Source organism: Lithobates pipiens, unplaced genomic scaffold (assembly GCF_037356315.1).
Source record: "Lithobates pipiens isolate NorthernLeopardFrog02 unplaced genomic scaffold, aLitPip1_a1.2 Scaffold_23, whole genome shotgun sequence".
NCBI lineage: Eukaryota > Metazoa > Chordata > Amphibia > Anura > Ranidae > Lithobates > Lithobates pipiens.
In genome coordinates, this window is record NW_027507785.1 from 17,176,986 (window position 1) to 17,204,724 (window position 27,739).

At 44.4% G+C, this 27,739-nt stretch overlaps 1 protein-coding gene across 1 annotated transcript in view; it reads right to left on the reverse strand.

The window, feature by feature from the left end:
- Nucleotides 1-1,577: 1,577 nt before the first annotated feature.
- PLEKHB1 (pleckstrin homology domain containing B1) overlaps nucleotides 1,578-27,739 on the reverse strand; it is a 36,107-nt gene continuing 9,945 nt past the window's right edge. Inside the window, exons 3-7 of the mRNA XM_077451217.1 lie at nucleotides 24,878-25,030; nucleotides 22,111-22,213; nucleotides 10,816-10,855; nucleotides 8,357-8,456; nucleotides 1,578-4,462 (exon numbers count right to left, since the gene is read on the reverse strand). Of these exons, the coding sequence (XP_077307343.1) occupies nucleotides 4,329-4,462; nucleotides 8,357-8,456; nucleotides 10,816-10,855; nucleotides 22,111-22,213; nucleotides 24,878-25,030 (530 nt within the window). The 3' untranslated portion in view covers nucleotides 1,578-4,328. The remainder of the gene's footprint in view (nucleotides 4,463-8,356; nucleotides 8,457-10,815; nucleotides 10,856-22,110; nucleotides 22,214-24,877; nucleotides 25,031-27,739) is intronic.

Sequence of the window (27,739 nt, forward strand, 5' to 3'; positions counted from 1 at the left end):
TTGCAAAGTGAACTTGCTTTTAGCAAAAAAAAAAAAATCAACCCCAGAGAGTTCACCTGGACTCCTGGCATCCATAGAGACGACAGTATGGAATGTAATTGTAGCTGTACAACAGATTTAGGAGACAAGGAGACTCTCAGACACTGGCAGTACTTACATTTTATTTATTTAAGAAGAAAGATCCATAAAAGTCGCCTTAAAAATACATTTTATCATTGCCCTGTAAAACCAACTGTAAGCTGCTAGATAGAGTCAAACTATAAAAAGATATAAAACTGTCTAGAACAAAAAATAAAATAAAATATGAATTAGAAATAAATTAGATCAGAACAGAAACACACCAATAATCCTCAGAAACACTTTATATAAAAGTAACAGATGACTTGTAGGTGGTGATTAGACAGTGGGACAGATCATTTAATGTGTACTGGAATAAAAATGATGGGACGCCGCCATATTAAAAGTTTCATGCTCTCCAATTTTCCCACATTGCCCCCTGGAATCTCAGAGACCTGGGGCACTTTAATATGCAAATTCTGACCTTATTTCCGTGACCTGGATCTGGCCACACCCCCTCCCGCACCTCACGATTGGTCCGCGTGTCTTCACATCACTCAGTCATTGCATGAATTAATTGTAGGCAGTATGTATGTGTGTATGGGGGCGCATGTTGGACTGCATACTACACAACACTTTTTTTATTTATTTTTTTTTATGTCTAATATCGTGTAACATTAGAGTGTAAGCTCCTCTGGTACAGAGGCTGATGTGACTGGTCCAGTGTTCTCTGTAAAGCACTGCGGTATATGTCAGAGATATATAAATGCATAATATAATAAAAAAAACAAAAAACACACGTGTGACTGTGGGGGGACTTTAGTGCATAAGCTACTCTGGTGCAAAGACGGATGTGACTGGCTCTGTACAACACTGCAGAATGTCAGAGCCATATATTATAATAATATTATTATTATTAAATATTAGTGTGTGACAGTGGGGGGGGGAATAGAGTGTAAGCTACCATAGATTGTGATTTCCTTGAGGGCAGGGACTGATGTGAATGTACAATATATGTATATGTAACGTGATGCGTAAATTGTCGGCACTATACAAGTACCTGTAATAAATGAGCTGTTCTGGTGCAGGGACTGATGTGACTGGCTGAGTGTTCACTGCACCGTGCAATGGAATATGTCAGAGCTACATAAAGTTCTAATTATATGTGACTAGGAAGGGGGTGGGGACGCCATGGAATACATCAATAAGTGACAGTAGGGGGGGGGGGGGGATTAGAGTGCAAGCTCCTCTGGTGCAGGGACTGATGTGACTGGCTGAGTGTTCGCTGTACCGTGCAATGGAATATGTCAGAGCTACATAAAGTTATAATTATATGTGACTAGGAAGGGGGTGGGGACGCCATGGAATACATCAATAAGTGACAGTAGGGGGGGGGGGGGGATTAGAGTGCAAGCTCCTCTGGTGCAGGGACTGATGTGACTGGCTCAGTGTTCGCTGTACCGTGCAATGGAATATGTCAGAGCTATATATAAAAAAAAAAAAAAAAAAAAAAAAAAAAAAAAGGTATAATAATAATAATAATAATAATAATTATAGTGTGCAACTAGGAAAGGGGGGAAATGACGCCGTGGAATATGTCAGAGCTATCAAAATTATTAATAAGCCACAGTGGGGGGAAATTCGAGTGTAAGCTCCTCTGGTGCAGGGACTGATGTGACAGGCTCAGTGTTTGCTGTACCGTGCAATGGAATATGTCAGAGCTATAAAAAAGATATAATAGTAGTAATAATAATAATAATAATAATAATAATAGTGTGCAACTAGGACGGTGGAGGGGGGGGGGGGCACCGTGGAATATGTCAGAGCTATCACAATTATGACAGTGGGGGGGGAAATTAGAGTGTAAGCTCCTCTGGTGCAGGGACTGATGTGACTGGCTCACCGTGCAATGGAATATGTATGAGCTATATATAAAAACACAAAACAAAAAAAGAAATGTGACAAGGTGGGGGGCATTAGAGTGTACGTTGGGCCGGTGCAGAGCCTGATGTGACTGGTTGTACAGCACTGCGGTATATGTCAGAGCTATATAAATGCGTAATGATAGTGTGCGACTGTGGGGTGACAGAGTAGAAGGCTCCTCTGATGCGACTGGCTGTACAGCACTGCAGTATATGTCACAGCTATGTAAATATATATAATAGTGTGCAACTGTGAGAAGGGGGGGGGGGGGCATTAAAGTGTAAGCTCCTCTGGTGCTGAGACAGGTGTGTCTGGCTTGGTATTCTATGTACAGCACTGTGGTATATGTCATACAAATATAATAATAAAGCATTATTATCATCATCATTTCAGCTACTTATATTGTGCTGTCAAGTTACACAGCACTTTACATATATTATACATTTACATCAGTCCCTACCCTCAAGGAGCTTACAATCTAAGGTCCCCAACTCACATTCATACATACTAGGGCCAATTTCGACAGGATCCAATTAACCTACTAACATGTCCTTGGAGTACATTAGAGTGTAAGCTCTTTTGGTGCAGATACTGATGGGACTGGAAGTGTTCTCTGTACTGCACTATGAAATATACCAGAGCTACTGTATATAAACGTATAATGATAATATTACAGATAGAGCGTGACTGTGAGGGGGAATAGAGTGTAAGCTCCTCTGATGCGGAGACTGATGTGGCTGGTTCTCTGTATAGCACTGTGGCATGTCACAGCTATACAATTATATAGTAGTGAGAGATTGTGGTGCAAGCTGGTACTGATGTGACTGGCTCAGTGTTCTCTGTACAGCACTGCAGTATATGTCAGAGCTATACAAAATGTATAATATAGTGTGTGACTGTGGGGGTGACAGAGTGCAAGCTCATCTGGTGCAGAAATTGACGTGGCTGGGTTCATGTTCTCCGTACAGCACTGCGGTATATATGTCAGAGCTATACAAACCTATATTATTGATAATTCGATTTTTTTTTCTTTGTTTTAACTCCTTTAATCGGAGATATTATTAGCGGATTACCGCTCTCCATAAACCAAGGAGACCCATAAACTTTGCTATCCGAACCCTACTAATATGACCAGTTTGTGGGCTCTCTGCTTTGGGCAAATGTTCAAGGCTCAGCTAAATATAAGATTTGTGATCAGTTGGGGACATTAGATTACCTACAAGTTACTAGTCACCTCAACCACAATAAAACCAAAATCAACATTCCAAGGCATTTGTCAAACGGGTCAACTACATACAACATTAGTATATCTGAGCTCCTCTAGTGTGTTTATGAGGACACCGGACCCTGGCATCCCTTTAAACCAGCCATTCTCAGCCAAGGTTCCGTGGAAACCTGGGGTTTCTTGAGCTGTGGCTGATGGACCACCTTTTTTATGGTGCCTACATGGTTCAAAATTCAGCATCACTTAGCAAAGCCAGCAGCATGACACATAATGTATGTTTAGCTGTCTTTAAGGGTGGCATTCTGAGCACCATTTTAAGGGGAACATTCTTCCTAGTGACCACCAGTATAAGGGGCATTGTTCTATTGACCCCCTGATGAATTTGTTTTAGTAAGGGTTCCTCAAGACTTAAAAATTATTTTTGGGGTTCCTCTAGACCAGAGATATGCAATTAGTGGACCTCCAGCTGTTGCAGAACTACAAATCCCATGAGGCATAGCAAGACTCTGACAGCAACAAGCATGACACCCAGAGGCAGAGGCATGATGGGACTTGTAGTTTTCCAACAGCTGGAGGTCCGCTAATTGCAGATCCCTGCTCTAGAGTTAAAAGGTTGAGAAAGCCTGCTTTAGACATTTGGCCAAAGGCCTCACCAGTGGTGAAACTCCTCAAACCCAACGCCATTGCCAGGGATGCCATATGCATAAAAAAAACAGGCTCCCTGTACTTTGACAGGAGAGCAGCCAACACAAATAGAAGTTGGAATCCAAATCACCATTTGAATATATAGGTAGTATGGGAGAGAAATTTACAAAATTTCCATTAAAAATTACAAAAATGACTCAAAGCATTGATACACACTGACTAACAAAAAATGGAAGAGTTCCTTTAAGCATTTACGTATATAAAAAATATTTTAAAAAAGGAGACATCTGCTGGTGGAGGATCTCAGAAGCTCGTTGAGCAATGCAACATAAGGGCAATAAGTTATACTGTAATGTATAATCTAGTATTATGTAGGGTACAGAACCTAGGACAAGATGCAGGTAGGTGGCCTAATTATCACACAAGACGTATTGGACGCTCCTCAGAGAATTTGTTGTCATGTTCTGCTTAGGGCTCCTCAGAACCAGCATGGCAGCCACATCAAGGAGCCCAGGGCCGAGGAGGTGAGGGCGCCGGCAAGCAGGCCCAGCGCCATCTGTTCTCCGAACGTTTCACGCTGGTCTCTGACAACGACATGCGTCATACCGGGAGCTGGGGGGAGAAAAGTCAAGATGTGACCAACCAAGCTAGGTAACATTTTGTTTTAGCAAAGTGTATCAAAAATGTTCTTTTTTGGGATTTTGGACGGCGTGTGAAAGGGTTAGAACCCTCTATCAGGTTTATATTGCTGTGTCCCTGCTGGGGAGATTTGTTTCCATTGGTTCCTGGTAACCGTGGTCTGTGAAAAAGAAAGTGATGGGAAATCTATAAACAAAACTATATAAAAGTTGTCACAAGACAGAAGGCGAGGGGTAAATCTACCAATGGGGGCACTTGTTCTTCCAGCAGAACAGGAAGTAAAGTGAAATCTTTCAAACATGACAAGAGATATATGTACACACACACACACACACAATCTCAAAAAAGTATGTACACCCCTCACATTTTTGTAAATATTTTATTCCTTCTTTTCATGTGACAACACTGAAGAAATGACACTTGTCTACAATGTAAAGTAGTGAGTGTACAGCTTGTATAACAGTGTAAATTTGCTGTCCCCTCAAAATAACTCAACACACAGCCATTAATGTCTTTTTGGGGTTCCACTGGCAACAAAAGTGAGTACACCCCCTAAGTGAAAATGTCCAAATTGGGCCCAAAGTGTCAATATTTTGTGTGGCCACCATTATTTTCCAGCACTGCCTTAACCCTCTTGGGCATGGAGTTCCCCAGAGCTTCACAGGTCACCACTGGAGTCCTCTTCCCCTCCTCCATGATGACATCACGGTGCTGGTGGATGTTAAAGACATTGAGCTCCTCCACCTTCCATTTCAGGTTGCCCCACTGATGCCCAATAGGGTTTAGGGCTGGAGACATGCTTGGCCAGTCCATAACCTTTACCCTCAGCTTCTTTAGCAAGGCTTTGGTTGTATTGGAGGGGTGTTTGGGGTCATTATATTGGAATACTGCCCTGCGGCCCAGTCTCCAAAGGGAAGGGGGATCATGGTCTGCCTCATTACACGTTGGCATTCATGGTTCTCTCAATGAACTGTAGCTCCCCAGTGCCGGCAGCACTCATGCAGCCCCGGACCATGACATTCCCACTGCTATGCTTGACTGTAGGCAAGACACACTTGTCTTTGTCCTCCGCACCTGGTTACCGACACACGCTTGACACCATCTGAACCAAATAAGTGTTTTCTTGCGTATAATCTTTAGAAGAGGCTTCTTTCAGGGATGACAGCCATGCAGACAAATTTGATGCAGCGTGCGGCGTATGGTCTGAGCACTGAAAGGTTGACCCCCCCACCCCTTCAACCTCTGCAGCAATGCTGGCAGAACTCATGTCCTTTACTTAACCATGACGAGGCCTGTTCTGAGTGGAACCTGTCCTGTTAAACCTCTGTATGGCCTTGGGCACCGTGCTGCAGATCAGTTTCAGGATCTTGGCATTCTTATAGCCTAGGCCAGGGATATGCAATTAGTGGACCTCCAGCTGTTGCAGAACTAAAAGTCCCATGATGCATAGCAAGACCCTGACAGCCACAAGCAGAGGCATGAGTGGACATGTAGTTTTGCAACAGCTGGAGGTCCGCTAATTGCATACCCCTGGCCTATGCCATCTTTATGTAGAGCAACATTTATTTTTTCAGATCCTCAGAGAGGTCTTTGCCATGAGGTGCCATGTTGAACTTCCAGTGGCCAGTATGAGAGCTTGACAGCGATAACACCAAATTTAACACACCTGCTCCCCATTCACACCCAAGACCTTGTAACACTAATGAGTCACATGACACCGGGGAGAGGAGGAAAAAAAAAAAACAAAAAAAAAAAAAAAAAAAAAAAAAATCGGTAATTCGGCTCAATTTGGACATTTTCACTTAGGGGTGTACTCACTTTTGTTGCCAGCGGTTTAGACATTAATGGCTGTGTGTTGAGTTATTTTGAGGGGACAGAAAATTTGCACTCTTATACAAGCTGTACACTCACTACTTTACATTGTAGACAAGTGTCATTTCTTCAGTGTTGTCACAGGAAAGGTATATTAAGATATTTACAAAAACATGAGGGGTGTACTCACTTTTGTGAGATAATGTGTAATATAAGTAATGTATAAGTGTTGTGTCAGTTTCATTGTTGGGGGAGGGGGGAAAGGGGGCCCTCTAAATTTTGGAGCACAGAGGGTAAATGTTAGACCTCTAAAGATCTGCAACTCCTTTGGGGAAGAATTTACTTCCTGCCCCATATCCAGGGGATCAAAGGGAATGATGAGATGGAACGTCTCTCCAATGGAAGCAAAGGCAGCAGCAAATTATGAGAAAGGGGCATAACACCTACAGGTTTTAATTCGGTTGCCTTCCCAACCACTTCACGCCCTCCCCCCCCCCCCCCATTTCTTTGTCCTGGTGTCACCTTGACAGGAAGAGAGGGGAATCACCCCAGTAGAGTCACAGATCGCAACAACAGCCTTCTAAACCTTTTAGGCTGAATTGGGCCTTCATTTTTGCGGGCAGAGGAGAGAAAGAAAAAAAAAGAGAGAAGAAAAAAAAAAGAGAGAAAGAAAAAAAAAGAGAGAAAGAAAAAAAAAAGAGAGAAAGAAAAAAAAAGAGAGAAAGAAAAAAAAAGAGAGAAAGAAAAAAAAAAGAGAGAAAGAAAAAAAAAAGAGAGAAAGAAAAAAAAAAAAGAGAAAGAAAAAAAGAGAGAAAGAAAAAAAGAGAGAAAGAAAAAAAAGAGAGAAAGAAAAAAAGAGAGAAAAGAAAAAAAAGAGAGAAAGAAAAAAAGAGAGAAAGAAAAAAAGAGAGAAAGAAAAAAAAGAGAGAAAGAAAAAGAGAGAAAGAAAAAGAGAAGAAAGCTCAGGTTCCCCAGCTATACATTTTGCACCAAACAGGTCAACGACACCAGACCCTGCCTTCCGTTTTTAACCCCTGACACTTCTCATGAGCCCCACCCCCTTATGAATACCACCCACTCCGTCCCCTGTGTCAGGACTTGTACCACAGCCCCAGCATCACCGATCTGCACTGGCTCATGGCACTGACAGCAACCCCTCCAACACCCCCCCCCCCCACACACACACACACACACACGCTCGTAGCTCAGACAGCACCGCCCTGGCACTTACTGCCAGTGCCAAGTCCTGTGTCTTCACCAGAGCAGCAGGGGCAGGGATTTCCTTCCTTGTCCAATAGGATGGCCTGGCGCTTTGGCCAATCGGGAAACAGGTCTGGGATGACCTGTCTCCCGATTGGCGGGTAGAAAAGTTTGAAAATAGCAAAAATAAAATTCGCTATCGTCACACAATTGGTCGGGATCAGGGCGCACTCTCTGCGCCCCAAGCTCACCCCATTTTGGAGCCAACTAGAGCCTCTGGCACCAATCGCGCGCTAAAAAAAAAAAAAAAAATAAAAAAAAAAAAAACACCCACACCCCCGCCATAGGAGTCCATTCATCCGGCTTCCCTGAAAGGGGCCGGTCGCATGGATGGGGGTGATGGCACACACAATGCACGGGCCACCACTTCACATGGACCTCTTTGGCTGAATAGGTTACAATTTTAGACTTTGACCAGCAGGCATTTTTACTGTGCTGGACAAGCATTTTTCTTTGAATTAAAAAAAAAAAAAAAAAACGTATTTGCCCTAGAGACTTCTAGTGAAACTTAGCACCATCTAGTTGCCTAATGCAAACTTTTCATTTCAGTTTATTTATTTTTTTTCTGAAAAATGTTCTTCCAGTGCAGGAATTATACATACAAACCCATATGAGGTTATACCGTTTTTGGGAGACTCATGAAATGCCAAGTCAGATGACCACTAGAACTATATTAAAAAATAAAAAATAAAAAAAAAAAGAAAGAAAGGGGGGGGGGGGGGAAGAGGAAAAAAAGAAATCTGCAGTATATTAATGCCTTGGGAAAGCCAATACTTGCATAATTCCAGCACCTACCATAGCCGTGGCCACAGTATCCGTGGTCGACATAGACCGCATGGTGAGCATTCATGGGAACAGTCTGGTAATAATCATCATAAGGATTGTAGATGTACACCTAGGAAGACAGGAAAACAAATGACCATTATCAGCAGTGTTCATAAAAAAATAAAATATCACACATCATACATGTGCTCATTAAAATGCTCAAGGTGTCCTATTAAAATGCTGAACAACTTTCAAAGTTATAAGAGCAGATCCTCAAAAAAACAAAAACAAAAAAAAAACAAACAAACACACAGATCTTTATTTTGGGTGGTGTTAGCAGAGTTTATTGGGGTCCATTTGCCAGAATCCCTGGTGGGGAGATGACAGACTGAACTTTGCTTCCTAGCAGAGATCAATGCTGAACCCTGGTCTAAGTGACTCGGAGTCCACTAGAGGGAGCCAAAATACTATGTTATACTGTATATCTCCTTTGCACTCATCATAACCATATACTGCGATATCTATAGTTTATTAGTTGATGAAGTGGGTGTGGGATATGTACAGTCAGTTAACCGCCTGATGGGAGATCTAGATAAAAATGATAATATCTATATATCGTGTAATGGCAGCAATCAACTTTTAGCAGGACTGCGATATTGTGGACGGACAAACCGGACACCGACACTTGACTCTTTTTGGGGAACCAGTGACACCAATACTAAAATGCTAAAAAATATGCACTGTCACTGTACTAATGACACTGGCTGGGAAAGGGGTTAACCTCATCAGGGACGAAGTGTTAACCGTGTCAAGCCTGTGCTTTCTCACAGTTGGGGAAGGTGCTTTGATTAGGAGGAAGGCATTTGATCCATGTTATTTGCTTTGCAGGCACACAGGATCAATACCTTCCCTTCTGGCAGAACGGTGATCTGCCTATGTACTGTCTAATTGGCAGGTGCCGGCAGACCGAGTCTGTAGTACCCACAGCTGGGCTCCCGCTGTGTGTGTGATCAGAGCAGGAGTGGGTCGCCGGTGGCGGGTGAACCCCAAAAGTGTGAGATCACATACTAGGTACGTGACCTGACACAGAGCGGCCGCCCAGCCACAGTATATGTACGGTGGGTGGTCCCCAAGTGGTCAAAAGATGCAGCAGAAGCATGAACCGTCTAAAAAAAAAAAAAAAAAGGAATAAGGGAAGTAGTCAGATACAGAAGAGCTTACAATCGATTAGGTCAGAGGTCCTCCAAACTTCCTAAGCAATGGCCAGTTTACTGTCCTTCAGGCTTTAGAGGTCTGTGGCCAGTGGAAGTAGAAAATGGCTCAGCATTTAATGATGGTGAAATGGTGCCCCAAGGGCCAGATAAACAGGCAAGTGAAGGCCCCATCAGACCCGGGCCGCAGTTTGGAGATCACGGGTCTAGTTCAAGGACTATTCCAGCGATGCGATTGTCTCCAGTGTAGTCTGGTGAATATTCAAATCCTCGAATGCAATGCTGCCAGAGTCTCTCCTTACGCTCATTATATTTTTACTAAAACAATTACTATAGAGCACATGTAGCAAAACACAAGGCCTGCGGGCAAAATCCGGCCTTCCAGCCCATTTCATGTGGCCCTCGCACCTCTTGCGGCTGCAGCAATCCCCTCGTTTCTACTGCTGAGACAAGGTGGAGGCAGAAAGGAGGACAGAACTCCTCCTCCAGGTCATGCGCTTCTCCATGCAGGTGCGGGGAAGCTAGTCTCTGGCCCCCTCCCACCCCTCAGCAGTTGGCAGCAGGGAAGAGGACAGATCTCCTCCTACAGATCGTCCACTTCTTTGCAGCCCCAGCATACCCTCGTCTCCATCTTCCATGGTCTGAGACTCCAGTCCTCCTCTGGTCCACCTCCAGACCTGTCACTTTCTGCTTCCCAGCTCCACCCCTAGCTTCTTCCCAACAGCAGCACAAGATAAAGGGGGGTGCACTATGATGTAAGGGAGGGTGGGGGGGGGGGGGAACGACTCTTGACATGTGATATAAGGGGGGGGGGGGGGTGCGCTAGACATCTAGTCTTACAGATACAACCAGCCCTTTGAGGGCAATCATAATGCTGATGGGTGGGGCCCTTGATGAAATTGATTTTGACACCCCCCGCTATAGGGCTTGTTGTAGAGATTCCTGCCCCACACTGAAGGAGCTTAAAATCAGAACCATTTTTTTTTTTTTTGCTACTACCCCCCCCCCCCCCCCCATCATAAAAAGGCCCGCATAAATTTTGACAAGGTAGGGGGGAGAAGGTATATCCATATAGATGATTGATCTGCTCAGTTCATGACCCCAAAAAAAAAAATAAAAAAAAAATAATAAATTGCCAATAGTTATATACCACTGAGGGGGAGAGGACAGTCTCATTTGGGTCATACACAACATTCTCTGCAGTGTACACAGAGAAAAATCAGAGAAATCCTTATTAATGATAATCCTAGCACAGAAAACACACAAACAGCAACTTACCGGATTGGATCTCATGTCCTGGAGGGCCATTTTCCAAGCTCTGTATAGAGGGATTGCAACAGTCAGAACAGAGAATATGAAATGTAGGAGGGAAATACACCTTTTTTCATACTACAATTCCACTATAAATAACCAATGATTGATGGGAAGATGGATGGAGCCAAATACAGGGCAATCTTAGAAGAAAACCTGTTATGCCGCGTACACACGACCGGACTTTCTGGCAGAAAAAGGTCTGACGGTCATTAGACGGAGTTCCAACGGACTTCCGAATGAATGGACTTGCCCATACATGAATGGACCAAAGGCCGTTCGTTTCGAACATGAGGATGTACAACGGGACTAGAAAAGGAAGTTCAATAGCCAGTAGCCAATAGCGTCCCTTGCGTCGTATTTGGTCCGTCGGACCAGCATACAGGCAAACGGTTTTCCCGATAGAAATAGAACATGTTTCAAATTCTAGGTCCGTCTGAATTTTTGAAGAAAAAATAAATAAAAAAGTCAGATGAAGCCCCCCCCACCCCCCCCCCCCCCACACACACACACACACACACACACACACACACACACACACAACACACACACACACACACACGATGGAATGATTCCGCCAGACCTTTTCTGCTGGAAAGTTTGGTCGTGTGTACGCAGCATTAGGGTCTGCAAAAGACTTGAGACTGGGGCGGAGGTTCACCTTCCAGCAGGACAACGACCCAAAACATCCAGCCAGAGCTACAATGGAATGGTTTAGATCAACGCATATTCATGTGTTAGAATGGTCCAGTCACAGTCCAGACCTAAATCACATTGAGAATCTGTGGCAAGACTTGAAAATTGCTGTTCACAGACGCTCTCCATCCAATCTGACAGAGCTGGAGATATTTTGCAAAGAAGAAGAATGGGCAGAAATGTCCCTCTCTAGATGTGCAAAGCTGGTAGAGACACCCCCAAAAAGACTTGCAGCTGTAATTGTAGTGAAAGGCGGTTCTACAAAGTATTGACTCCGGGGGGGGGCATACAAATGTACCTCCCACACTTTTCCCATATTTATTATTTGAAAAAAAAAAAAATAATAATAATTGGAAAATCATTTAAACATTTTTCTTTCACTTCACAATTATGTGCCACTTTGTGTTAGTCCATCACATAAAATCCCAATAAAATACATTTATGTTTGTAACATGACAAAATGTCAAGGGGTATGAATACTTTTTCAAGGCACCGTATTTATGATCAAATTAATTTTAGCTTTACGATCTAAATTTACACCTCGCATTCCTCACTGAAGAGCAATCCGCATACGCAAACCCGGGGAGCCAGGGTTTTAAAATAGACTCTGGCTGACCCAAGATGGCATGCGAGAGGTGGCGAGGAGGAGTGGTACGGCCTGCTTTAACCCCTTGAAACCCACACTAGTGGACCGCAACTGCGTGCATTGTGGGCAGTTGCAGGGGGCACCCCCCCCCCCCCGTACAGTTACATTCAGCGGGCGAAACCGCCAGCTGAACGCAGATGTGTGGATCATTTCTGCAGTGCTGCAAATTATCGCGGTCGCAACATACAGCAACATGCAGTCAGTTAGGAAGCGATAAAAACCGAAGTTTAGAAGCATGGTTTTACCACCCCTCCGCAACCACTAGTGTAAAATGAGGTTTTACTTTCATTTCTTCTAATTTATAGATCAATTTGGAGGTGTATATAAAATTTTATACAATTCATTTTATACACAATACTGTATGTAACGCATGTATTTTTCACATTTATATAAAAACGCAAACTTATGTTGGGCAGAGTGGCCATTAAATCTGAACCCCCGCCCCCTGTAGCCCAAGTCAGATTTTTGGCCATGATGTAAACCCCCGGCTTACGCAAGTAGTCAGTTCCAGGGTGACGGGTTCGCTCAGGTCAGGCGGGGTGAGGTTATATCACACAGCCAAGAACCGAGAGACTCTCCATAATCTCCACTACGGCCAACTGGCAAGATCTACCCATAATCCTCCTGTCCTAAATTTACTGCGTGCTGACTAAGGTGAGCTCCACCAGGAATAAAATCGCCACTATCCCATTGCAAGAAACAAGATCTCCAAATTGGACGGATCATGGAAGTCTTATGCCCCGCACACACGAGCGGATTTTCGGAAAAAAATCTTGGATGGTTTTTCCTGACGGAATTACATTCAAGCTCGGCTTGCATACACACGGTCACACAAAAGTTTGCTGAACTTTGGATCGTCAAGAACGCGGCGACGTACAACACTACGACGAGCCGAGAAAATCAAGTTCAATGCTTCCAAGCATGCGTAGGAATTTGGCGCGTCGGAATTGCTACAGACGATCGGAATTTCAGTTTTTTTTATTTTTTGACACACAAACACACACACAAAAAAAAAAAAACCCCACACGCATTTCTCTTTGTTTCTGTGATAAAAATTTTGCAAATTATTTTTTTCCTTCATAAATTTTGGCCGCGATTAATACTGCAACATATTTTTGGTAAAAATAACCCAAATTAGTGGATATTATTTGGTCTTTGTGAAAGTTAGAGAGTCTACAAGCTGTAGTGCAAGTCATAAAAAATAAAAATTTATCACATCTGATGTATTGGCGACCCATCTCATTTCTTGCGACCCGAACAAGCCAGGAAAGTACAAATACCCCCCCAAAGGACCCCTTTTTGGAAAGTAGACATTCCAAGGTATTTAGTAAGAGGCATGGTGAGGTTTTTGATGTAATTCCCCCCCCCCCCCCCCCGCCCGCAATTCTTTGCAAAATTAAAGATTTTTTATTTATTAAAAAAAAAAAAAAAAAAAAACAAACAAAAACAAAAAAAAAATGTCCACAAAATTGTCATTGTAATAGGTTATTACCCTCACATGGCATGTGTATACCACAAATGACACCCCAAAACAAAAAATTCTGTTACTCCTCCTGAGTATTATGATGCCACATGTGTGGGACTTTTTCACAGCCTGGCCACATAGAGAGGCCCAACATGCAGGGAGCGCCATGAGGTGTTCTAGGAGCATAAATTAAACATCTAACTTGTTGACTACCCATTACACTTTTGAAAGCCCTGGAGCACCGTGACACCGATGACAGATGGCACAGATACGTGCCACTTTTTTTGCTTTTTTATTTTTTTATTTATTTATTTATTTTTTTTATTTCACTTACTCTGCAGCCAGAGGTTGTGCTCCCTCCTCACACGCCGTCTCTGCGCGAGGAGGGAGAGCCGGCGATGAGAGAGGATCTCATGTTTACATATGAGATCATGTCTCATTGGGCACTCAGATCGAGTGCTAAATGGACACAGCCAACACAGAATTTCCCGGATAAGCGCCCACAGCGGCACGCAAAGGGGAAATAAACAGGGGGACATCCAAGGGCAGCCTCCCGGCAATTGGTGTCCGCTCTGCAGCTGTCTTTTGGCTATAGCGCGGACTCCTAGTGGTTAAATGCATTATGACAACATAAACTACCTAAATGACCAAAAAAAGTTTACATACCCCAGTTCTTAATCCCGTGTATTGCCCCCTTTAACATCAATGATAGCTTGAGGTCTTTTGTGGTATTTGTGGATGAGGCTCTTTATCTTCTCAGATGGTAAAGCTGCCTATTCCTCTTGGGAAAAAAAAAAAAAAAAAAAACTCCAGTTCCTGTAAATTCTTGGTCTGTCTTGTATGAACGGCACGTTTGAGATCTCCCCAGAGTGGCTCAATGATATTGAGGTCAGGAGACTGAGATGGCCACTCCAGAACCTTCACTTTATTCTGCTGTAGCCAATGACAGGTAAACTTGGCCTTGTGTTTTGGATCATTGTCATGTTGGAATGTCCAAGTACATCCCATGTGCAGCTTCCTGGCTGATAAATGCAAATGTTCCTCCAGCATGTTACCTTGCCAATAATTTTGACAAAATTTCCTGTGCCTTTGTAGCTCACACATCCCCAAAACATCAGTGATCCACCACCGTGTTTCACAGTAGGGATGGTGGACCTTTCATCATAGGCCTTGTTGACATCACTCCAAATGACTTTGTGCCAGAAGGTTTGAGGCTTGTCTCTGTGCTGTTTGGTGTATTGTAAGAGAGATACTTTTGCGTAGTAACGGCTTTCTTCTGGCGACTCGACCATACAGCCCATTTTTCTTCAAGTGCCTCCTTATTGTGCAGCTTGAAACAGCCACACCACATGGTTTTCAGAGAGTCCTGTATTTCACCTGAAGTTATTTGTGGACCCCCAAAAACATTGAGCCTGGTGCTGGCTGATTGGCATTCTAATTTCCTTGGATAGCTTTTTTATATCCCTTTCCTGTTTTATACAGTTCAACTAACTTTTCCTGCAGATTCCTTGACAATGATTTTGCTTTACCCATAACTCAGAATCCAGAAACATCAGTGCATCACTGGATGAAAGGTGCAAGGGTCTGTCAGGAGTCCAGAAACTCATTGATCTTTTATACACACACACCAATGAGAAGCAGACAGATCACAGGTGAGGACGGTTACCTTTAATAGCCATTCAAACCCCTTTGTGTCAACTTGTGTGCATGTTATCAGAAAAAGAAACCACCACCAGGGTATGTAAACTTTTGATCAGGGTCATTTGGGAAGTTTCTGTTGCCATTATGATTAAAAAAAAAGTGTAAACACAGCTGATTGATAATAAATGGCTTCAACCAAACACTAACTATGAGTGAAAGAAATGTTTGTGTTTATCATTCATATTCTCTGAAAAATGGCCAAGAAAATCCTAAATTCTGCCAGGGTGTGTAAACTTATGAATACAACTGTATATATAACTGAAAAAAAAATAAAATAAAAAAAAGGAAGAAAAACACTTTTGTAAACCACTGATCGAATGCTGCCATTGGTTCAAGCAACGGCAATGTTTACATTTCTCCTGCATGCTGGAGAAATTTCCTTGTAAAATTAACCACTTAACGACCGCCGCACGCCGATGTACGCCCTATTTTTGAAGAGGGATATCTCCGTAACGGCAGCAGCTGGTGCCACAACCGAGATATCCATCTCTTCAGGCACTGGTCGTCTGTACGATAACTGTGGTCTCCGCAGCGGATTCGCCATGAGATCACCGCTATCGGCGGCGGGAGAGGTGCCAACCCCCCTCCCGCCACTTACCGGAGCCGCCGGTAGCGGCGGAGGCGATCGGGTCCTTTTCCTAGCTGGGTATGGAGACGAGTGAGGCCAAGATGGCCCCCACTCGTCTCTATACCATAGGAGGGTGGAAGCGACGTCAAAACGTCACTTCCGCCCATACCTCTTAAAAAAGGTATATATATTTTTTTAAATGTCATTTAAATTTATTTATTTATTTTTTGCATTTTAGTCCAAATATGAGATCTGAGGACTTTGACCCCAGATCTTATATGTAAGAGGACCCGTCATGCTTTTTTCTATTACAAGGGATGTTTACATTCCTTGTAATAGGAATAAAAGGGATCCATTTTTTTTTTTTTTTAAACAGTAAAAATAAAATCAATTAAAATAAAGGAAAAAAAAAAAAAGTGTTTTTTAACCGCTTCCTGCCCGCCCTATAGCCGAATGCCGGCCTTAGGGCGGGCGGCTTCCCGTGCCTGGCCGTCCCTGGACGGCCTGGTGTTTACTTCCGCAATGCGCGCCGCCGCGGGCGCGCATCGCGGAAGTTCTGTGTTTGCCGTGTCCCCCGGGGACAGGCAAACACAGATCGCTGTAAACGGCCAATCACAGCGGCCGTTTACAGCGTGATCGGCGTGTCCAATGGGAGATGATCTCATATGTAAACATATGAGATCATCTCTCAGCGCCGCTCTCCCTCCTCACACAGACAGCGTGTGAGAGGGGAGAGAAGAACGGCTGCAGCAGCCGTCAGTGTAAAAAAGAAAAAAAAAAAAAAAAGTAAAAAAAAAAAAAGTTTAATAAAAAGTGCCATCCTCCCCCAGAGCCATCCTCCCCCAGTGCCACCCCCCCCCCCCAGTGCCATCCTGCCCCAGTGCCATCCGCCCCAGTGCCATCCGCCCCAGTGCCATCCTGCCCCAGTGCCATCCTGCCCCAGTGCCATCCGCCCCAGTGCCATCCACCCCACCCCAGTGCCACCTGCCCGCAGTGCTATCTGTCCCCAGTGCCACCTGTTGTCAGTGCCATTTGTCCCCAGTGCCATCTGTCATCAGTGCCACGTATAAGTGGCATCTGTCATCAGTGCCACGTGTTATTAGTGCCACATAGTGCCATCTGTCATCAGTGCCACGTATTAGTGCCATCTGTCATCAGTGCCACGTATCAGTGCCATTTGTCATCAGTGCCACCTGTCAGTGTCACGTGCCATCTGTTGTCAGTGTCACGTGTCATCAATGCCACTTATCAGTGCCATCTGTCATCAGTGTCACGTGTCATTGGTGCCACGTATTAGTGCCATCTGTCACCGGTGGCACGTATTAGTGCCACATGTCATCAGTGCCACGCGTCATCAGTGCCACATTAGTGCCACGTGTCATCAGTGCCACATATTAGTGCCACGTGTCATCAGTGCCACGTGTCATCAGTGCCACGTATTAGTGCCACATATTAGTGTCATCTGTCATCAGTGCCACGTGTCATCAGTGCCACGTATAAGTGTCATCATTGCCACGTATCAGTGCCATCTGTCATCAGTGTCACGTGTCATTGTCCTGGTATTTCAAAAGTGTAATAAGTAGTCAACAAGTTAGATGTGTAATTTATGCTCCTAGAACACGTGATGGCGCTCCCTGCATGTTGGGCCTCTCTATGTGGCCAGGCTGCGAAAAAGTCCCACACATGTGGTATTGTAATACTCAGGAGGAGTAGCAGAATTTTTTGGGGGGTGTCATTTGTGGTATACACATGCCACGTGAGAGAAATAACCTATTACAATGACGACAATTTTGTGGAGAAAAATAAAGAAAATGAAAAATCTTCATTTTGCAAAGAATTGTGGGAAAAAAATGACAACATCAAAAAGCTCACCATGCCTCTTACTAAATACCTTGGAATGTCTACTTTCCAAAAAGGGGTCATTTGGGGGGTATTTGTACTTTCCTGACTTGTTTGGGTCACAAGAAGCGAGATAGGCCACCAGTACATCAGATGTGATCAATTTTGTGCGATTCGCACCACAGCTTGTAGACTCTCTAACTTTCACAAAGACCAAATAATATCCACTAATTTGGGTTATTTTTACCAAAGATATGTAGCAGTATAAATTGTGGCCAAAATTTATGAAGAAAAATTAATAATTTGCATAATTCTGTCACAGAAACAAAGAAATATGCGTTTTTTTTCAAAATTTTCGGTCTTTTTTCATTTATAGCGCAAAAAATAAAAACCCCAGAGGTGATCAAATACCACCAAAAGAAAGCTCTATTTGTGGGAAAAAAAGGACACAAAATTCATTTGGGTACAGTGTTGCATGACTGAGTAATTGTCATTCAAAGTGTGAGAGCACCGAAAGCTGAAAATTGGTCTGGGCAGGAAGGGTGTTTAAGTGCCCAGTAAGCAAGTGGTTAAAAACACCCCATCACAACGAGCTTGTGCACAGAAGCGAGCGCATATGAGATATGAAAACGGTGGTCAAACCACACATGTGAGGTATCGCCGTGATCGGTAGAGCGAGAGCAATAATTCTAGTCCTAGACCTCCTCTGTAAACGCAAAAAAATGCAACCTGTAGAATTTTTTAAATGTCGCTTATGGAGATTTTTGAGGCTAAAAGTTTGACGCCATTCCACGAGTGCTAAATTTACTCGGCGTATCATTATCTTTCACAATATTAAAAAAAAAAAATTGGGCTAATTTTACTGTTGTCTTATGTTTTTATAAAAAAAAAAAAAAATAAAAAAAAATAAAAAAAAAAAAAAGTGCGTAAGACCTCTGCGCAAATACGGTGTGAAAAAAAATAAAATAAAAAAAAGGATATTTAAATACCGCCATTTTATTCTCTAGGGTGTTAGAAAAAAAAACAATATAAAATGTTTGGGGGTTCTAAGAAATTTTCTAGCAAAAAAAACTGTTTTAACCACTTGACCACTGGGCACTTAAACACCCTTAATAACCAGACCAATTTTCAGCTTTCGGTGCTCTCGCATTTTGAATGACAATTACTCAGTCATGCAACACTGTACCCACATGAAATTTTTGTCCTTTTTTTTCACACAAATAGAGCTTTCTTTTGGTGGTATTTAATCACCGCTGGGTTTTTTATTTTTTGTGCTATAAAGGAAAAAATACCGAAAATTCTGTAAAAAAATGAATTTTTCTTTGTTTCTGTTAGAAAATTTAGCAGATTAGTAATTTTTTCTTCATAAATTTTGGCCAAAATTTATACTACTACATATCTTTGGTAAAAATAAGTACAAATTGGTGGATATTATTTGGTCTTTGTGAAAGTTATAGAGTCCACAAGCTATGGTGCCAATATCTGAAAATTGATCACACCTGAAGTACTGACGGCCTATTTCAATTCTTGAGACCCTAACATGCCAGAAAAGTACAAATACCCCCCAAATTACCCCTTTTTGGAAAGAAGACATTCCAAGGTATTTAGTAAGAGGCATGATGAGTTTTTTGAAGTTGTCATTTTTTCCCACAATTCTTTGCAAAATCAAGATTTTTTTTTACTTTTTTTTTTTTTTTCACAAAATTGTCATATTATCAGGTTATTTCTCACACACAGCATATGCATACCACAAATTACACCCCAAAACACATTCTGCTATTACTCCCGAGTATGGCGATACCACATGTGTGAGACTTTTACACAGTGTGGCCACATACAGAGGCCCAACATGCAGGGAGCGCCATCAGGTGTTCTGGAGCATCCAGGACAATTCTGACATTTCTCTCCTACATGTAAAAATCATCATTTATTTGCTAGAAAATTACATAGAACTCCAAAACATTATATATGTTTTTTTAGCAAACGCCCTGGAGAATACAATGGTGGTCTTTGCAACTTTTTATCTCGCACGGTATTTGCGCAGTAATTTTTCGAATGCTTTTTTTTGGAAAAAAAAACAGTTTTGGGCTTAAAAAAAAAAAAAAAAAAAAAAAAAACAGTAAAGTTAGCCCAATTTTTCCATAATGTGAAAGATGAAGTTACGCTGAGTAAATAGATACCTAACATGTCACTCTTCAAAATTGCACACGCTCGTGGAATGGCGCCAAACGTTGCTACTTAAAAATCCCCATAGGCGACAATTAAATTTTTTTTTTACTGGTTATATGTTTTGAGTTACAGAGGAGGTCTAGGGCTAGAATTATTGCTCTCACTCTAACGTTCGCAGCGATACCTCACATGTGTGGTTTGAACACCGTTTTCATATGTGGGCGGGACTTACGTATGCGTTCGCTTCTGCATGCGAGCACATGGGGACAGGGGCGCTTTAAAAAAAACATTTTTTTTTATTGTTCATTTTAGTTTGACATTTTTTTTCCCCAAAAATAATTTTTTTGATCACTTTTATTCCTATTACAAGGAATGTAAACATCCCTTGTAATAGGAATATGGCATGACAGGTCCTCTTTACAGTGAGATATGGGGTCAATAAGACCCCGCATCTCACCTCTAAGCTGGGAAGCCTGAAAAAAAAAAAAAAAAAAAAAAAAGATTGTCTTTGATCGTATTAGCGATTCGATAGAAGCACCGGAGGGCGGCGGGAGGGGGGGGATGTCTATGGCTGGGTATTGCAGGGTATCACCGACTATGGCTGGGTATCTCAGAGTATGGCGTTGCAGAGTATTGCATTGCAGGGTATTGGCGGGTGTTGCAGAGCATTGCAGAGTGTTGCAGGGTATTGCAGGGTATTGCAAGGTGTTGCAGGGTATTGCAAGGTGTTGCAGGGTATTGCAAGGTGTTGCGGAGCGTTGCAAGGTGTTGCGGAGCGTTGCAAGGTGTTGCGGAGCGTTGCAAGGTGTTGCGGAGCGTTGCAAGGTGTTGCGGAGCGTTGCAAGGTGTTGCAGAGCGTTGCAAGGTGTTGCAGAGCGTTGCAAGGTGTTGCAGAGCGTTGCAAGGTGTTGCAGAGCGTTGCAAGGTGTTGCAGAGCGTTGCAAGGTGTTGCAGAGCGTTGCAAGGTGTTGCAGAGCGTTGCAAGGTGTTGCAGAGCGTTGCAGGGCATTGCAGAGCGTTGCAGGGCATTGCAGAGCGTTGCAGGGCATTGCAGAGCGTTGCAGGGCATTGCAGAGCGTTGCAGGGCATTGCAGAGCGTTGCAGGGCATTGCAGAGCGTTGCAGGGCATTGCAGAGCGTTGCAGGGCATTGCAGAGCATTGCAGAGCGTTGCAGGGCAATGCAGAGCGTTGCAGGGCAATGCAGAGCGTTGCAGGGCAATGCAGAGCGTTGCAGGGCAATGCAGGGTAATGCAGGGCAATGCAGGGTAATGCAGGGCAATGCAGGGTAATGCAGGGTAATGGGGGTATTGCAGAGTAATGCAGAGTAATGAGGGTATTGCAGAGTAATGAGGGTATTGCAGAGTAATGCAGAGTAATGGGGGTATTGCAGAGTAATGGGGGTATTGCAGAGTAATGCAGAGTAATGGCAGGCTATTGCAGAGTGTTGGCAGGGAATTGAGGGGTTAAATTTCGGTGCGCAGCGATGTGGGCACTGCAGATGCAGCCCACATCGCTGCTGACACCGATCTATTCCCCCTCCGCTGTACCGATCGGTACAGAGAGGGGGAGGGAGGAACCGGCGTCATAACATGACGCCGGTTTGTTTACAAGTGATCACTCCGTCATTTGACGGAGCGATCACGTGGTAAACGGCCGCGCTGAGCGGCCGTTTACCGTGATTCGTGATGCGCCGGGTCCTGTGGACCCGGCGGTCACGGATGCTCTCGAGTGCGCGCCCCAGGGGGCGCGCGAGAGCAGAATTCTGGGAGGCCGTTAATTAACGGCCTCTCAGAGTTAAACAACCGCCCTAAAGCCGTTAATCGGCAATGGGCGGTTGTTAAGTGGTTAAACATGGAAACACCAAGTCTGAAAAAGAGGCCTGGTCCTTAAGTGGTTAAGTCAGCTCCATCTAGTATCTATATTGTGATATTTTCCCTAAATACCTTAATCAGGTAGTGAAACCACATTATGGCCAGTAGGTGGAGCGGATGATCATAGGAAATAAACATATTATACACCCACACACACACAGTGATCATTTGTGAGATCATTGGGAATGTTTGAGGGCTTCGCATATCAAATGTTTTAAAAATAGGCCTCTTTAACATCATCATAAAATGCAGGTTGTAAACTCTTTGTGTTAAGGTGACGTTCTTCTGCCACCGGCTGGCTACTTACACTGCGTCGTCCTCGCTCTCTGCACAGAGTAGAAGTTTGGAGCGATCCTGGAATTCTACGGTGACTAAGGAGTCCTGGGTGCTTCCCTCCGGTGGCTGGAGCTCTGCAGAAGGGACATGCAATATGACATTAAGCCCTGTAAAAAGGGTGTTTAACCAGCATTACCAATATGCCATTAAAGTCCATCTCCGGGGAAAACAAATGCTCCCTTGTAGTGGGGCTAACCCCACTTTGCAAAGTTAATGCTTGTTTAGCTCTAGGGGGCGCATGAAGCACTTTTCTCACCCAATCCTCTGCCTTCCTGGCAGCAGGCCCTGTCCTCTACTCCCCTATATTCCTGCAGTGGATGGTCTCTCGCGATCCTAACATCCAATGCAGGGCTATAGGTTCTCCAGAGTGCAGCAGCACAGAAGTAGGTTCTGGTAGTCAGTTCACATCCTTTAACTTCTAATCCAAGCTACAGGATGCTGTGCCTACACAAATGTGTGCCTGTAGTTCCATGGTTGGTCTGGTTGACGTCCCTCTCACCCCTGATCTCCTTGATTGACAGGAGCTCCTAGCTTAAGGTGACCAGATTTTTAAAATTAAATCCGGGGATACTGGTAATGGCGCCGATCAGCGACTCTCTGCCTAGCGCCACCACCGCCCGCCTCACAGTGTGTCAAGTCTTCCTCTCTAGGCCCCAGCTACTACTGTGTGGGGAGCAGAGGAATATCACTCTGCCAGGGAAGGCAAGGAGGTAAGCAGGCAGGTGGCTGGCCGGGACTTGAGCCAAGGCAGAACAACGTGTGAGCGGAGCTGAATGGGCCTGCGCCCGAAACTGAAGAAATATTCCCTCCGCTCCGACCAGCACATCATCATCAGAAAGGGGCACAGATAATGAAAATAAAAATAAAAATACAAATAAAATAAAATACACCCCCCTAAGCTAGTAGGAGTGGCGGAGCGGAGGTGTGCAATTCTGATTTTTTATTCTGCACGGACTGTCTTTGAAATTGCCCCAGTCCCTGTTCAAATCCAATCCACGGACAAAACCAGGGACAGACTTGGTCTGGGGACAGTGTCCTCAACCCGGAGACTGTCCCCGGAAACCGGGGATGTCTGGTCACCCTATCCTAGCTGGAGCCTCACCAAGTTTGGAGAAAAAAAAAAAAAAAAAAAAAAAAAATTAATATAATAATATTATAAGAAAAAAAAAAAATTAAATAAAAATCCATTGCCATACTGCCCTTACATCAGCCCACTACTTGCCCCCAGCACCCAAAAAGATGATGGTGGTGGGAGGAGCGGCCAGAGTCATATGACCACTTCATCCAAAAAAGTTGACCAATTCTTCATAATTACAATTTATTTTTTATTTTTTTTACAATACAAGAAATTTAATCTGAATTTGATTTATTAGCTGTCTGTACAGCAAAGCTCAAAGATGGGGAGGGAGAAGCAGCACAAATGAGCCAGTCAATTGTGCTGCAGTGTAAGGAGCTTGCTAATAGGAGCAGAGAGTAGAGTGACAGATGAGCTAATCAGTCTGATGCTTTTCCGCTTACGGTCCAGTTACAGGGTGAGGTAGGGAGGTGACTTCGGTCAGATCAAAGATTAAACATTTTTTATAACCATATGCTGTAAATGTGGGGAGTTATGAGGATCATAGTAGGACTGACTAACGGATATGCATTGAAAAAGGAAGCATATGTGGTTCTTATCAGCTAAACAAGAGCACATTCTAGGGAAAAGACCCCTAAAGTCTGGTTGCTATGCATTTGAGTTTTTTTTTTTTTTTTTTTTATTTCCTGCTGTCTTTATTAAAAGGATATTTTGCTGAATGAAGGTCAGGGTTTGGTATTGATCTGCTCTTGTCTACCTGGGAGGGTTTGGGTGTTCCCGACAACAATAAAAAGACATTTCTGAGCTCCCGGGTCAGTACATGTCTTGTGCCCATTATGAGGGGCTCCAAAGTGATGGCGAGTGCCATTTATAAGGAGCACGGCAGTTGTGCACATCAGATGGTGGGAACCCCTCATAATGGGCACAGCAGGTGTACAGACCCAAAAACTCCACTCAGGGATGGTGGAAACACCTAATGGGCATTGCTGTTGTGCAGATCCAGGAACCCAGCTCAGGGATGGTGGGAACCCCTCATAATGGGCACAGCAGGTGTGTGAAACTCAGCTGAGGGATGGTAGGAACCCATTCTAAAAAGGGGGGGAAAACCCAAGTGTGCACATCTGGAAACTGAGCACAGGGATGGAGAGAACCTTTCATCAGGGTCACAGCAGGTGTGCAGACCCTGGAATTCAGGTCAGGAATGGTAGGAAGCCCTCATAATGGGCACAGCAGGTGTGCAGACCTGGGATCTCCACTCAGGGATGGTGCAGACACTTCATAATGGGCACTGCTGCTGTGCAGATCCAGGAACTCAGCTCAGGGATGTTGGGAACCCCTCATGATGGGCACAACAGGTGTGTATATCTGGAAACTCAGCTGAGGGATGGTCGGAACCCCTCATAATGGGCACAACAGGTGTGCAGAGCCAGGAACTCATGTTGGGATGTTGGAAACCCCTAATTTTAAGCACAGTAAATGGAGACCTGGGAACTAAGCATAGAGATCTCATCAATAGAGTCCCCGAGAGATAGAACAGAAATCAGTTTGGGTTGACTGACCCTCAGAAGACATTAAACAGTGAAAGAATAAAAAAAAACTGTGAAAGAGAATAGAGTAGGTTTCTTTGGGCAGCACCTACTAGAGGTAATGACAAGAGCCTCACCGCCACACTCCTGCCCCGACAGAACATTCAAACAGGTAAATCTTAGTGGTATTCTTTCTTCTATGTTCTCTCGATTGTCATCAGGATAATAGACCAGACCTCCGTCCATCCACAGGTCAAACCAGTGCTTCTTCCAACGGCGCAAAACTGAACCTGTGGGGTGAGCAGTTGTACAGGTTTAGTCTTCCAGAAGATACTGCGCAGATCACCCCCATACTTAAAAAACCCTCTCTGGACCCCACCAACCTGAACAACTTAAGACCTATCTCATTGCTCCCATTCACCTCTAAACTTCTAGAACGCTTAGTCTACAACCGTCTTAGCTCCTAACTCAGTGAAAATAACCTTCTTGACCCCTTACAGTCTGGCTTTCACTCGTAGCCCTCCACAGAAACTGCCTTAGGGCCGGTTCACACTGCGGGCGATGCGAGGCGACACCGACTTGCCTTGCCGCGACCTGCCGCGACCTCAGCGGCGACTTGCAAATGACTTCTGTATAGAAGTCAATGCAAGTCGCCCCGAGGTCGCCCAAAAGTAGTACAGGAACCTTTTTTCTGAGTCGGTGCGACTCGAGTCGCTCCTCTCAGAACGGTTCCATTGTACAGAACGGGGGCGACTTGTCAGGTCGCGGCGAGGCAAGTCGTGTCGCCTCGCTTCGCCCCCAGTGTGAACCGGCCCTTACTAAAAAAAACTCACCAACGATCTACTAATGGCTAAAACCAACAGCCAGTACTCCATACTCCTACTACTGGACCTCTCTGAGGCCTTTGATACTGTTGACCACTCGCTCCTCAAACTAAATTCCTTTGGCCTCCGAGATTCTGCTCTTTCCTGGTTCTCTGCCTATCTATCACAGCGCTCCTTCAGTGTCACCTACAACTCTGTATCCTCCTCTCCATTGCCTCTTTCTGTGGGGGTCCCCCAAGGCTCTGTTCTTGGACCCCTTCTCTTTATCTACACCTCCTCCCTTGGTCACTTGATAGCAAGTCACGGCTTCCAATACCACTTATACGCCGATGACTCCCAAATCTATCTGTCTACTCCTCACCTCACTCCTTCAGTCTCCTCTCGCATTACTAACCTGCTAACTAACATATCAGCATGGATGTCACACCACTTCCTTAAACTAAACCTCTCTAAAACTGAGATATTAATATTCCCCCCTGCACATGCCCCCCTCCATGACTTTTACATCAAAATCAACAATGCAACCATCAGGCCCTCCCCTCACGCCAGGGTACTAGGTGTAACCCTAGACTGTGACTTGTCATTTCAGCCCCAAGTCCAATCATTGTCAAACGTTTGTAGAATTCACCTCCATAACATCTCTAAAATTCGCCCATTTTTAACAAATGAAACTACCAAGATCCTCATTCACTCCCTTGTTATCTCTCGCCTTGACTATTACAACTTCCTTCTCATTGGCCTGCCTCTCCATAGGCTCCTCCCCTCTTCAGTCCATCATGAATGCTGCTGCCAGACTTATCCACCTTACCAACCGCTCAGTGTCTGCCAACCCTCTCCTCCAATCCCTACACTGGCTCCCAATCACCCAGCTAATTAAATTCAAAATACTAACCACAACATACAAACCCATTCACAACTCTGCCCCGAGCTACATCACCAATCTTGTCTCCAAATATCACCCAAATCGTCCCCTCTGTTCATCTCAAGACCTCCTACTCTCAAGCTCGTCTTCAGGATTTCTCCAGAGCCTCTCCCACCCTATGGAACTCACTACCTCCTCTGGTCCGGCTATCCCCTACTCTTGCTACCTTCAGGCGATCCCTGAAAACTCATCTCTTCAGGGAAGCCTATCACATCTCCGACTAATCTCCTACCACTTCCATCAGCTCATTCCCCACAGTTACAACCTTTTGTACCACCTGCCCCACCCCATTAGATTGTAATCCCTTCTGAGCAGGGCCCTCTTAATCCTTGTATTTTATTGTATTGTAACTGTATTGTCTCCTTTTTAATATTGTAAAGCGCTGCGCAAATTGCTGGTGTTATATAAATCCTGACATTACAATGAATTATCCATTAGAGTGGACATATCAGATATATTCTCCCATGTTGATTACATAAATGCTAATGTAGCGCCCTGGGGTTTAGTCAGGGAGCTCCTTACCAAATTCCTTGTCAGGAATAGCTACCGTAGATCGTTGTTAGAGATCCATTGATTACTCCCTTAGTTTGGACTTTTTGTACTTTCTCTTCTGCCACTAGGTGGCCAGGCACTTGGTGGCATTGGACGTGAGAAGGGCATTTCAAGGTCAAGTTATGGGTATATGGGATATCTTAGCCAATGGGCAGGGGTTTTCTTGAATCTCTTAGCCTGCTTGGAGAACCTATATATTTGGGTGGAGTCAGGTGACTTGCGTTGTGTGCCACCCGGACTGCTGTCTGGGTGGATGCATGTCGTTTGCCCCAGGCTGCTAGGCCTGAGATTGGGCCCATCCTGGGCACATCTGGCTGCCAGGCTGTGTGAGGGCCTATCCAGAAGTAAGAGGGCAGCACAGGGTTGGGACTGCGGCTTGCAGTCCAACCAAAAGTGGCGGTTCTGCTGGCCAGAGAACCTGTCGGGGTTGGAGGTAGAAGGGAAGCTGTCACCACTAAGGGACCAACCACCTTTGCATGGGACCACAGCGAGTAACTGAAGCAAGTACCGGAGTAACATTCTCACCATCCAGGCACGGTGGAGAATTGGGAAACTTCAGTTGGTGATCAAGCCAGGGACCCCAACCAATGGAAGCGACGCTTGCAGATGAGCCTTGTGTGTCAAGCCAGGGACCGAGCTGGTCAGCAGGGGTGAAGCTTGAGAAGTATCTGGAGTGCCAAGCTAGGGACCCAGCAGGGAAG